At 38.3% G+C, this 13,378-nt stretch overlaps 1 protein-coding gene across 2 annotated transcripts in view; it reads right to left on the bottom strand.

Moving 5' to 3' along the window:
• Positions 1–13,378, bottom strand: part of LOC134527357 (ribosomal protein S6 kinase alpha-5-like) — a 736,083-nt gene that overhangs the window by 29,605 nt on the left and 693,100 nt on the right. For both annotated transcript variants that reach the window (XM_063359971.1, XM_063359970.1), the window contains exons 5-6: positions 8,040–8,150; positions 7,258–7,341 (exon numbers count right to left, since the gene is read on the bottom strand). In XM_063359971.1, the coding sequence (XP_063216041.1) occupies positions 7,258–7,341; positions 8,040–8,150 (195 nt within the window). The remainder of the gene's footprint in view (positions 1–7,257; positions 7,342–8,039; positions 8,151–13,378) is intronic.

Below are 13,378 nucleotides of genomic sequence, written 5' to 3'. Positions count from 1 at the left end.
GACACAAGCTATTTAATAGCATTAACTGTAAGTTTGCCACAATCCGCATAAAGTTCAGCTCAAGTTTAAGTTACAATTATATTAAATATTTGTGAAATAGTACTGACAAAGTTATTTTTTTTCCCCCTGAGGGTTTGGATTAAAAATCAAAATGACCACTGTAGAATCTCTGCTTCATTGTGACCACTTCCCACCATAAAGCTACATTAAAGCTACACACTTAAATCATAAAAATTTTTATTCACTTCAGCAAAACGGTAATTTCTTATTTTTCAGTCGTCAGTCTGACTAATTTTTTTCAGTACGGCTATCTATGTTTAATTTCACACTTTATGAATACAGTAAAACTACTTTATGTTTTCAAATTTTATACTTTTCTGCACTTTTCACCATTAACCACCACCCAGGGTAAATGTCTTAACTCTCCCTTATGTTGCAATGACGCTGATCCCTAGCTTCGACCGAAATTCTTGCTGTTTACAGAATGTAAGTCCCGAGGGAAAATTCAGGAATAAAAAATATTTTGACCAAAATTCGAAGTCGTATGGATTATCATCAAAATGAAACATTTCCCATTAATTTTTATATCATATCAATGAATATTATATAATTTTTGGATGGCCATACAACTTTTAAGTACGTATTGCCTTTTGTAAAACTGGTAGCTGTTTTTATTATCTTTAAAAAATAATTTCAAATGTTGATTTGTTGTTGATAAGCGCTTGGGCTAAAAAATGCATTAACTTGTTTTACAGTTTATTAATTAATATGTGGGCAACATTCTCAACTTCAAGACCGACAAGGTAAATAGTAAATGCTGACAGTACTGACATTGACAGCGCGCTCTCGTCCTGTCTGCAGACGAAATGGATGGCATCGCACAAATTGCTGAGCACAAGTTCAAAAATGTACATCAGCCCGTATTGCAGATATTCCAGCAGCAGGCAAGGTCACGTGTCAACACCCATCCTTCCATTTAACGTCGCTCAGTCGCGGGTATATACTTGTTAGTTTTACAAGTTTTGCAAGTTCCCCAAACGGATCAGAGATTCGAGTGATTTAAATAATGGTATTGCCGTGCAATGCAAAACAACTTCAGTGTGTCAATTTTTATGCAATTATCGTTTTGCAATAAGGAATTATTACTGCAATGATCCATTGCGTCAGTCACCCGTCCATCTGTCAATCACGTGACACGCAGCCAATCAGATGGCCCGGAAAATTCCAACCGTCAGTTTATAAAAACTTTTCATTTTCGATGGACGAATGGATGAATTTTAACATCAAAACTCTCTGAAAGGTATTTCCTTTTTTTTTTGTTTGTTTATTCGTTTATATACTTCCATATTATGTTTTAAACATTCAAGTTTGATATTTGAAACAAAACTTGACAGAGGTACTAAAGGGTTATTAATAACGAGCAGCAACTCGAAAATATATTTACATAAATAGTAGAGCGAAAAAATAAACCTATTTTAATGATTTATAACTGCTTAGCGTACATGGCTGTCACACTAATAAACTTTCACAAGAAGAAGTTTCTCAGAAATGCAAGCGTGCTAGTCATTTGGCAGCTGTGAAGGCGGGACACGGGACACGGGACACGGGACACGGGTCACGGTACACGGTACACGGTACACGGTACACGGTACACGGTACACGGTACACGGTACACGGTACACGGGACACGGGACACGGGACACGGGACACGGGACACGGGACACGGGACACGGGACACGGGACACGGGACACGGGTCACGGGTCACGGGTCACGGGACACGGGACACGGGACACGGGTCACGGGTCACGGGACACGGGACACGGGACACGGGACACGGGACACGGGACACGGGACACGGGACACGGGACACGGGACACGGGACACAGGACACGGGACACGGGTCGCACCGCTCGGGTCGCAGCGGACAGAGTCCAGCTCGGAAGAAACAGTGGAACTATAATGTTATAATGAAACCGTATCAGTAATCCCTTTATAGAATTTAATATCTTGGTTAAAAGTTCATTTCAATAAACTTTAATATTATCTGAGCAATAATAGCTGCAGAGTAATACATATATTAATTTTAGAGGTAATTTAACCTAATACCTTATTGCAATAAACTATACTAATATATACGTATTAAGAATTAAATATTTCACAAGGCAAAATTATTTACGTCCACTTACTAAAATGAATGACTTTCTACAAAAAATAATATTCCGGTATAATAGTGTGTGTGTGTGTGTGTGTGTGTGTGTGTGTGTGTGTGTGTGTGTGTGTGTGTATATATATATATGTATACATATATTAGCATATAATATCGAATAATGAATCATTTTTTTAAAACATTTCTTAAGTTGATTATACTATAAAATGTCAAAAATGTTCAGTTTTTTAAATCATGTTATTATTTTATTATTAACGCCGAGATCGGTGACAGCACGTGGTCCCGGCGCCGGGCCTAAACCCTGTTGCCAACATAACCAAGCAGCAATAAACAATTGAGCTTAGTTCTAGTCGAGACAATTTTGACGAAATTTCCTTTCTCTTTAAGAATAGTTTTTAAATATTTTTGCTATCTAGTTTAGTTTCTTTGAGATAGGTAAAAAAGGAAAACTTATTTAAATTTGTTGCAACTAAATGTATAAAAATCTAATAACTTAACTTTAGGGTTCACACACACTTATCACAAAACCAAAATGAATTTTCTGAAAGATAAAATATTTTTATAATAATTGACAAACCCCCCCCCCCCCCCCCCCCCGGGCCAAGCGCCTACGAACCAAGCTAAAATCTAGATCCGCATTTTCCTGATCACATGAGCAGTGTAATAAAGGTCTTCATGCAAATTTTAATGAGAAAAATATTGTAGTATGTTTGTTCATACATAAAATATAAAAATAAATTGCGCAAATTAAATAAAATTTCACGACAATTCTCCAACTATGGGCAACGGTGATTTGTGCAAAGGTGTAAAAGCTAACAGCACTTCGCTTTGAGATCGAGCGACAGTGGGTCCCGAAATCCAGGTCGAATCCTTCCCCCTCCAAAGAGAAAGGCTGTGTACGGAAAGAGATACCAGACGGTGCTATCTGCCTACAAGTCAACCACCAGCACGCAAAACACTTCTCCGCAATGTCATTCTTCCTGTTTTAAGACGACATAGTTGCCAACAGACCTGCTACAGTCTTACATCAAAAGCGTTAACCTGGAAGCTCGTCAGTCAATAGTCAGCAAAGTTTTCAAAGGAAAGTAAATAAAAATTAATTATCTTTATTCCGGCTCTGTTAAAGAAAGCCATAAACAATTAATAAACTGCACGAGTTAAGCAGCAACCTTATATAGCTTGACTGACAAAATACATGCTGCAACACAACCTAATATTTCAGAAGTTGTGAACGAGTTGTCCGTCTTTATTGTAACCTACGTTACAGCCATAGTGAAGCATAATAGTTACAGAAGAATCGCAGGTCATAATGGGAGCCGTAAGATCTGTTAGCAGATTTTTTAAAGTTTTTATATAATTCAATACAGAAGAAGAAACCAAAAAACCATAATACTTATTTTTTAAGGTATTTAGTGAAAAATGTTTTTTTGTCCTAGAAGAACTTCAATGTTTCATAGTCTTTGCTAATTTGTGATTTGTTCTTTCAAAGTCTTGCTAACTAGGTAACTTTTACTTTTTCTTTTTATGAACAATTGAATATCACTGTGCTATCTATATCCGTAACACAGTTATTGCAGAACAGGCTTCACAACTACGAACAAGTTACTTCTCAGCCTAGTCCGATACTTTCAATGTGATTAATCTAGTTGAAAACAGAAGCTAAACATATAATGTAAACTGTTTGCACAGAATCTGCTCAACTGTATAGCTATCTGACCAAACTGTGTAGCTAGGAATATAAAGTGTGAAACATTGATATGTAAATACTAAGCTCAAAGATGAAGATGGAGGCACGTAAGCACAATACAAAATCAAATTTTCCTACGCCCATAATGTCTACCCAGTAATTTCATTCGTAGCTTCAATAGCCCGCATTGACACGCACTCGTATATCAATTGCTTTGTATTTTTCATGTCCTCCAAGCAGTTTCAAAATTTCGTTTTGTTTTGTTAAATAGGTGGCTACTTATTACAAATACAATAATTGTTTAAAATATATTTTCTTGACTATAAACGCATGTAGGTACATTTATATACCAAGCTCGTTATAATTATAATTCCAAGCTTTCAAAATACAGACATTCTGCATAAAGTCAAGGCTTCTTCCAATTTTTTTTTAAGTATAAACATAGTAGCTCTTGGTATACGGCATTTTGTAGGAGTAATTTCAAGAATGGAATAAAGTCGAAGGAACGGAAATGTGTACACACTTGCTAGCAACATAAACCCGTATGTAGTCACTTTCGTAAATATTAGGGTACATTCCAAACTTATTAGGAAGCCAAATTAAACTTTATGATATTGAAACTAGGTCTATACTGGAATATATTTGGTAAACTAAAATAGTCATAGTAAAGATTAATTACAAGTTTTAAAATACTTTAGAAAACTGGCATTACAATAGGCTCGTTAGCACAGCGGTAAAGCGCGCGTTTGTAAAGCTCACGGGTAAATTTTTGATGTTCAAAACTCGTCACCGAAAATTTTTTGTTGCTTTTTTTGGTAACATAATAATATAATATTTGGAAATAATAATGTTGAATCGTCTCAATAAGGAAAAGGTTTGTTTGTAGGAAGTATTTGCAGACTGATTTCAATTGTTTCCGCAAAAAAACAAATATACAAACATATCCTTGGTTATAATATAAGTTTTAAAATGTTTCAAGTTAATATTTTAGTAATGCCAAATAAGAATAACTTCTAACATATGTGGAAACTTTATAGTATTAACTGTTTAGTGAATTTTAACAAGGAGGGCAGTATTTAAAAAAAAATTCCTTGTTAAAAATCCGGTACAATACCGAGGTTTAAGATTTTTTCACGTCTTTTTCGCTTTTGCCGAAGCCAACCCTAATAGTTTAATATTTCCTGCTGTTTCGAGCTGCTATCTGCGCGTGATCGCAGCAAGCAAAGTGTACGATTCAGGCTGCGTGTTCTAGCGCCGGGGGTATAACGTACGTGTGTGGTTCACATTCAGAAATTTTGGTATTTGAAAAGCGAATATTTTTTTATAAGTATTTTATCACGCTCTGCATTATTTTAAAGAATTCTACGTTAAATTTCGTATCCTAGTTTCGTATTATAAGTTTATTTGCAACATGAACAACATGAGAAGACATGAATTTGCTCGTTACCGTGTTTATATGTTTACACATCACTAGCGAGTATTGAAAGACTCGCTTGGATTTTTTTCAAAATATTGATTGGTATATGCAAACCAATGTTTTGGAATAAATAAAGTTGCACACTTCATTGTAGGCACAGAGTTTTATATAAATTAAGTGAACGTTGTTTCCCTGTTATTTCTGTGGAAGGCATGACATTTCGAGGAACTGTGGTAAAGTGACAGTGAAGTTAGGGGTGGCAGACGAGATGGGATGGGGAGATAATTGAAGTAGCACTTTCTCTTCTGCTTGGCTGCCAGCAGAAAACGCAGAGCGAGCGAAATCAGGTCGCACCTCTATTCCATGGAAAGTTTTCCCCAGCAGCCAGTGCAAGGGGATCGCTCGCTCGCCTACAGTGGTGTCGACCATCGCATCAGCTGTGCTGCTCGATATGAGAGATGAAACCCGTCTCACGAGCAAATCACGTATTCTTTTTGTTCATAATTAATATCATTTCACCCTAAGACTTACCGTATTAAAAAATAAATGTTGAAGTTTGTTGGTGGATGTTGTTACTCAATCACATCTTCATTATTGAACCAATTTTGACAACTTTTAGAACAGAGGTAGCCACATATTTGATTAAATACAGAGTACTCTTCATCTTGCAAAAACACAGGAATATCCATTTAACGCAATGAAGAAAAATGTAGGCGCGTTGCGGTACATATCACTGCAGCAATGGCTGACTATATTTCAAGTTTCAAGTAACATTTGGTTTGTATTTTATTTACTTCAAATTTTATTATAATCTTGACATAGGCCTATAAAATATTTCATTTTTCCTGATGACGATACTGCATCAGTTATTTTTCGTAATGATAAGGATAAATAGGCCTTGATTGCGTCAGAACGCTTTGCGAAGAAATGAGAAATTAAACCTGTCACCGACGAGTAACATAGCTACTGTGTGTAGTGTTTTCTAACTTAAACAGGAAGATCGTTTCTCCCTGCTATTTAAAAAAGGAAAAAAAAAAAAAACTACAGCAATATGGAATGCAATACACAAGTTGAGAAGGCTGGTAAAAGTACAGTAATAGGGAATGCAATACGCAAGTTGAGAAGTTTGGTAAATCTACAGTAATATGGGATGCAATACGCAAGTTGAGAAGTTTGGTAAATCTACAGTAATATGGGATGCAATACGCAAGTTGAGAAGGCTGGTAAAACAACAGCAATATGGAGTGCAATACGCAAGTTGAGAAGGCTGGTAAAACTACAGCAATATGGAGTGCAATACGCAAGTTGAGAAGGCTGGTAAAACAACAGCAATATGGAGTGCAATACGCAATTGAGAAGGCTGGTAAAACTACAGTAATATGGGATGCAATACGCAATTGAGAAGGCTGGTAAAACTACAGTAATATGGGATGCAATACGCAAGTTGAGAAGTTTGGTAAATCTACAGTAATATGGGATGCAATACGCAAGTTGAGAAGGCTGGTAAAAGTACAGTAATAGGGAATGCAATACGCAAGTTGAGAAGTTTGGTAAATCTACAGTAATATGGGATGCAATACGCAAGTTGAGAAGGCTGGTAAAACAACAGCAATATGGAATGCAATACGCAAGTTGAGAAGGCTGGTAAAACTACAGCAATATGGAGTGCAATACGCAAGTTGAGAAGGCTGGTAAAAGTACAGTAATATGGAATGCAATACGCAAGTTGAGAAGGCTGGTAAAACAACAGCAATATGGAATGCAATACGCAAGTTGAGAAGGCTGGTAAAACTACAGCAATATGGAGTGCAATACGCAAGTTGAGAAGTTTGGTAAATCTACAGTAATAGGGAATGCAATACGCAAGTTGAGAAGGCTGGTAAAACAACAGCAATATGGAGTGCAATACGCAAGTTGAGAAGGCTGGTAAAACTACAGCAATATGGAATGCAATAGGCAAGTAAGACGGTAGCAGGGCGACTCACGATGTCGTGGCCGGAGCTGCCTCCTCGGACGACCTCGGGAGCCATGTACTCGATGGTCCCGCAGAAGGAGTAGGCTCGCTGGTCCTGCAAGTGGAGCACACGCCGTCAAAACACCGCCTAGGGATATTTTTGAAACCAGGGTCCATTTTGTATACTTGGCAATTAACAGGAAAGAATGAGAATGTTTTAATTCCTATACAACAGTTTCCTACATTTATACATTCCTGAAATTAACTCTTTCCGTATTGATATTCACAATTTTAACAGGTATACTACTATTATGTTAATATTTAAAATTATAAATAACATTAATACAAGTCAACAAAATTATCTACAATCATAAAAAATATACCCGTTATTCAGACATCTTATAAATTTTCATTTTAATGAAAAAATTGAATATGTTTCCCAATTTTCATCCATCTCTTAAGTAAAAATTTATAGTATTTTAAGGGAAAATTACTGACGATGCAACAAACACGTAAATATTTTATTTCCGTAGATTTTCCTCCTGGGAACTACGCCTCCTCCAGCCGCTATGAATGACAGCAGGCGCAAGTAAACACTGCTGCACCGCATCACGAGAGACAAAACCAACTGCCCGCCACTGTTCTCACTTCGGCTACCACGTGTATTGGGGTTCTAAATGGTGGAAGCTGAGCTCAACCATAACTGAGCTTGCTGGCACTTTACACACGTGATAGGGCTAAAAACATTTTACCAGTGCATGTTTAAAACGTGTGCGTATGATTGTGGTACTAACGACCCAGTCCAGTACCCACCTTCTCATCAGGCAGAAACTCCTTACTCAGGCCGAAGTCTGTGAGCACGATGTGGCCATCGCTGTCGAGCAGAATGTTCTCCAGCTTGATGTCTCGGTAGATGATGCCCAGCTGCGAACAGCATGCCATGCCATAAGCTTAGTGCTTCTGACGATCATGAAGGTGAACACGGACAATACGACACTATCACCTGATTACATCTGATCTGAACATGTTGTAATTGACCGACAACAGTCATTTACAAAAACAGAATGACAAAAAATAAATTTGAATATAACCGGTCGGTTTTACACTTGCTTTAAGCTGGCATGTATTAGGCAACGTAGTTTCATATACAGAGTAGTCAAAACTTAACCGAAAAACTTAGCTGCAGGTTCATCGCAGAAGAAAAAGCTGAAAACATACATACGGCACCATGGTTTTGAATGTTTTCGCAGACTGGAATGTGTCTAAATACGGAACTGATAAACATTTTTATGGAAAATAATACAGCAAGTATTTTAGATGAAACATCAAGCGTCAAGATAATGTTTATTTGAACAAAATTCTATAACCACAGCAAAACATGTTGCTACAGTAATATTAATTCATTACAAAAGTTAAACATATCAGAAAAAATGTATGAAATAACAGTGATACCCCCAATTATTTCACAATGACATAATTTGACGACATTAAATTTTTTAAAAGAATGTAGAACATTGTTGAATTAAAAATTATCCGGATGCTAAGTGTTCTATGTTATAAACTTTCTCTATTAGTTGCAAAAAAAAAGTATCAGCTCAAACTTAAGGTGTACAACAGCCTTGGTAAACACTAAAACAATACGTAACTTAGTTAAAGTTAAAATTTTTTTTATTTTCGTGATGAACCTGTAAACAAAGTACGTTTGTTGAATTCAGATTCACCCTATATTAAATACCTCGTTGTATGACATAAAACACTTAAAAACAATTCAAAAGTGTTCATATTATCCAAAATTCACTACAGATATACTCGACATATACAATTTTTTACAATGAAAATAAGTTGCCTAAAGTTAATTTAAAAAAAAGAGTAAATCAACTGCAATTATTAAACATTTAACAGCACAAGAATACGCCAATAAGTTACACTCGTATGTGTATTTCTGAACAGTATTCAAAGGACAAGAAAACACGAGTAAACAGCGACAGCTATGCAGCTTGACTTCACGGCTGGTCCCAAGGCTTCAAGGTTGTGGCTAGCGATAAGCACAGCCAGCACTAGCAAGCAAATCGAAACACAAGGTTACCAGGTTCCCTGAGCTTGTTTTCCGTTATTCTGAATTCATTTCCACATTTACGAAGTTCCATGCCCAACAATACAAAATCCTATGGCAAATGCGTTAATTACAGATCTCGCAGGTTTTTAGCTTGTAATAGAAAAACACCACATAAAAATGTTTTAATTTATGCACGTAAATAAAATTACAAAAAAGGTTCCTAACATTTTAAAGCCCGTTTTTAAGAAACGTTTTGGTAATATGATAATGACGTCATTTAGATCGCGTTATCCTGTTCCCAATACCAGACGTCTTCGAAGAAATTAAAACAGTACTGCACCTCATGTTTATGTGGCAGGATAATCTCCAGTATTGTGGTTTATATGACAGTGATATTACCAACACCTCAGTGTAATAACTATGTTTCTTAAAAATGTCTGAAATACACCTTACTTGATGCAGATATCGATTGACAATTTCGTCGTGAACTTTGAAGTTGATTCTAGCTGTTCTCGAACTCTAATGAATGTTGGCACATTTAACAGCAGGAAGGCCGACAACATTTTGTACACTACAAACAAAAAGAGTTAAATAAAATGCTAATATAAAAAAATAGTTATACAATATATAGGTACTTCACTGACAAACTGGTCTAGTAAATGTACTAATAACCTAATTTTATATGTATATTTTATCCTAACTTTCTTATTGGACCTTTAATAGACATGTATGGGATTAAGGTAATACAATAGTAAAAGTTTAATTTAGTTTTCATACTTTTGTGAAATAATGATTCAATACTGTGATGTTAGTATGTAACATGATAAAAACTATGTTGTTTCATTTTTATCTTGGTGTGGGCATTGAATCTTTAACACTATATTGTTTTTATATAATAGTGAAATAATACATAGACTAATAGTGGTAAGCATGGTGGTAGATCGAGAAGGGGCAGCCCCCTGGATTTAAGAAGCCCCGCGCTTCCAAAATCGGGACTGTGAAACGGGGTTGATAAACGTAGCCTAAATGCCAAAACTATGTTTCGTGGAATACTTTCTGTGTATTTTAAAGTTTTCTGCTTGCTGCATACATATATGCCAACACATGGGCAGTACACAACTGTGCCCGGGCGAGCGGGCGGATCGCGGCTGGACTTGACACACAAACCCACTGGCGGGCCGCGCCAAGGCCGGCCTTGGGAGACCGCGCGCCTTGCCACCGCCACGCTGTTGCGGCACGCTGCGGGTCGCAAGAACCAATCAAACACTGTCCTTTCTAAACAAAACTAGACTATTTAGTCTTTTAAAACTGTTTCCGCAATGCAAACACTACACTTGAATGTTTTGCGAATGTAACCAACAAAGCTTCCCCCCGGGGAAGAGTCGGGGGGAGGGGGTAACTGTCGTGACGGACATGCGCGTCTCGGCGCCAGTGCGCAGTGTGCGATATGCGGTATGTCCATGCATAACAGACACTTGCAGGGCACCGCATATCACATCACAATACATATTTACTATTCATCATTGTAGTTTCATCAAGTTGCGTTACATGCATATTGCGTACCTATTTACATTTGCGTGATAAGTATTATTTGCAATTCATTTCCTAAAGACATTCCTAATCGTATTAATGAAATGTGCCATTACAAGTAAGTTTTGAAATGTCAGTATTGGCGAAGCCAATATTTCCAGTGTTTTTTTTATGACAATTTTTCCGATGGGTACATTAGCGATGTATGGCTATCAATTTGAAATAATTTTACAAAGCGATGTCGTATTACTATCGATATTACATACGCAGCAATAGTGAAAATGGGTTATCGCACAGCCCTACACGATGGAGGGTTCTATAGGTATCATCCACCGAAGGCCGATGGACCCGCTGTATATCTTTTTTTTTAACGTAAGTTCATTCCACCTAACAAACACTTAGTCATTTATTTATGACGGCCATTCCTGTCAGTTTTTGGAAACAATTCAACATGAACATAACCTGACGAATGACGACACAATGGACGCGAACGCCAGTTCTTCAGCCTCTCGACGCCGCGCGAGCGATGCTCAAATCACAACAGCGCGTGCGACGCGAATCAAAATATTTCCTAGTCAATTACATTGGACATATTTATGACGACTGGTGCGAAAACAATTCGCGGGCGCGAAAGGGTTTCCAAATAGAGACTCTCCATCGCGTCGCGCGCACGATGTAGCTGAAATGCGTATCAGATTTTTTTTTTTTCGTAAGATGGCTAAACTGGTACACTGGTAATATTATTATTCGTATATATTTAAAGGTTTAGTTTACTAAATTTGGTCGGCGAGATATTGAAAATGTATTCAAGCACAGTGATTTTCACGAATGAACGCTAAATTGATTTTAATACATTTTGTTGCGAGTATAATTAGGGGAAACTGGGTTCGTAAGGGATAGCCCAATTTAGTTTTATTACTTTTATAACAGTTTTATTAATTACTAATATTTTCATTACTAATAAATAACTGTGCTTAAAAATGCCCGATCACCAATCACTGGCACTTATAATGTTTATTCTCAAGTCACTCTGTCTGTAAAGTTCCACAGTTCGCACTCCTCACTGGAGCTAGGCTCGACAGTGGTTCGCCCAGGCTGCTAAGCGGGACGATGCACGGAGGTGGGTAGTCCGGCCAGGCACAAGTGGCCTGCCTCGCGACAGTGGACGGCGCGTGACACGGCGTGTGACGCGGTCATGTCTGCCTTCATAACAATATTTCCTTTGAATGGTTCTTGCGATGTGGAAAATTGATTCTGGCTGTCATTGTGGACACGCGCCATTGCTGGTCACATTGTATGTCACAAGAAACCTTAACAACGGACAAAATAGATGAATACGCAAATACACAGAAAACAAGCTAAAATAAGTCTGTCTGTGCCTGAGGATGGAAACAGATCTCAGTTCCCGAAATGTCGCAACTGCTGTCGGTTGTCTTAGGAAGACTACTGTGTGTCTGTTGTTATGACTCGCTCTGAGCACTCTGGCAAGCGGCTTCGAGGCTCGCCCTGAGTCAAACACGAGGTGTCAGCAGTTTCAACACCGCCAGCGAAACAGCGACGCGAGTCGCCGAAGGCCGACCGCCGCTGCGAGAGAAAAGAGGACAACACGGAACATCAACACGGACGCGGACGGAAGAATAAAAACGACAGCCACCGTCGAGAAGGGGCTTCTTCTGGTCACCGGCGACTGGACGGCTGAAGTCGTGACGCCGGAACCACGGAGCGCCGTGGTCCTCGGCCGCCGCAGTCCGTCGTCGAATTCCTGCCGCGAGCGCGACCCAGCACAGCGTGGGTAAGGAACCTGCCGAGGTGTGGTAGCGAGGCTCCCCGATAATTGTCTAATTTGGTGACCGCTAACTCTATAATAGTACGTGACATTAAATCAAGTCTCTATATTGAATTGCCTTTCATTGTTAGTCTTGAGCCCCTATCACCCTGTCTTAGAATAGTAAATAATTAAGATCATCTTAAGGTTGAATCATAACAATGGTGGAGGCGCCTTAAGTTTCCCACCTCTTGCTGCGAGCTACGAGTTTATCATCCCACCACCCACCCTTTTCTGTCATATTTTGTTTTTTGGGTGTAGCCAGACCTATCACACCTATTTAATAGACATAGTGCTTATATAAAATTTGCATGCAAACTAACCTCTTTTATGCTGCTTTGCTTATACTAACTCTAGTATTAAGAGTGTAATTTGTTAGTAATGTTAATATATGGCGAATGACGAGGGACCACGACCTATTAAAAGTGCAGCCAAGCGATTGTTTGAAACACTGTCAGCAAGCCCCGGCTCCAAGGCTAGCGCCTCGCAAGTACGGCTGAGTCAGGATACAAACACAAATGCCACACAGGATTTTAACTCGTTAGTCGCACGAGCACAGCAGCTTGTTACCACTAATCCAGAGGTGGTACAACAGTTGGATCACACAGGGAGACGTATTACTCGAGCATTCCTCAGTAAACTTGTTTCACAAGGAGTAGAACCAACACAAAACACTGACATAGAGTATGACGACGTTCTTAACCAGATAGATTCAGGAAAGTCAACTGGGGAAGACAACGG

This window comes from Bacillus rossius, chromosome 1, assembly GCF_032445375.1.
Source record: "Bacillus rossius redtenbacheri isolate Brsri chromosome 1, Brsri_v3, whole genome shotgun sequence".
In the NCBI taxonomy this organism is placed as follows: domain Eukaryota; kingdom Metazoa; phylum Arthropoda; class Insecta; order Phasmatodea; family Bacillidae; genus Bacillus; species Bacillus rossius.
The sequence above is the reverse complement of the archived record's forward strand: the minus strand, read 5'-3'. Positions and strand labels throughout refer to the sequence as shown.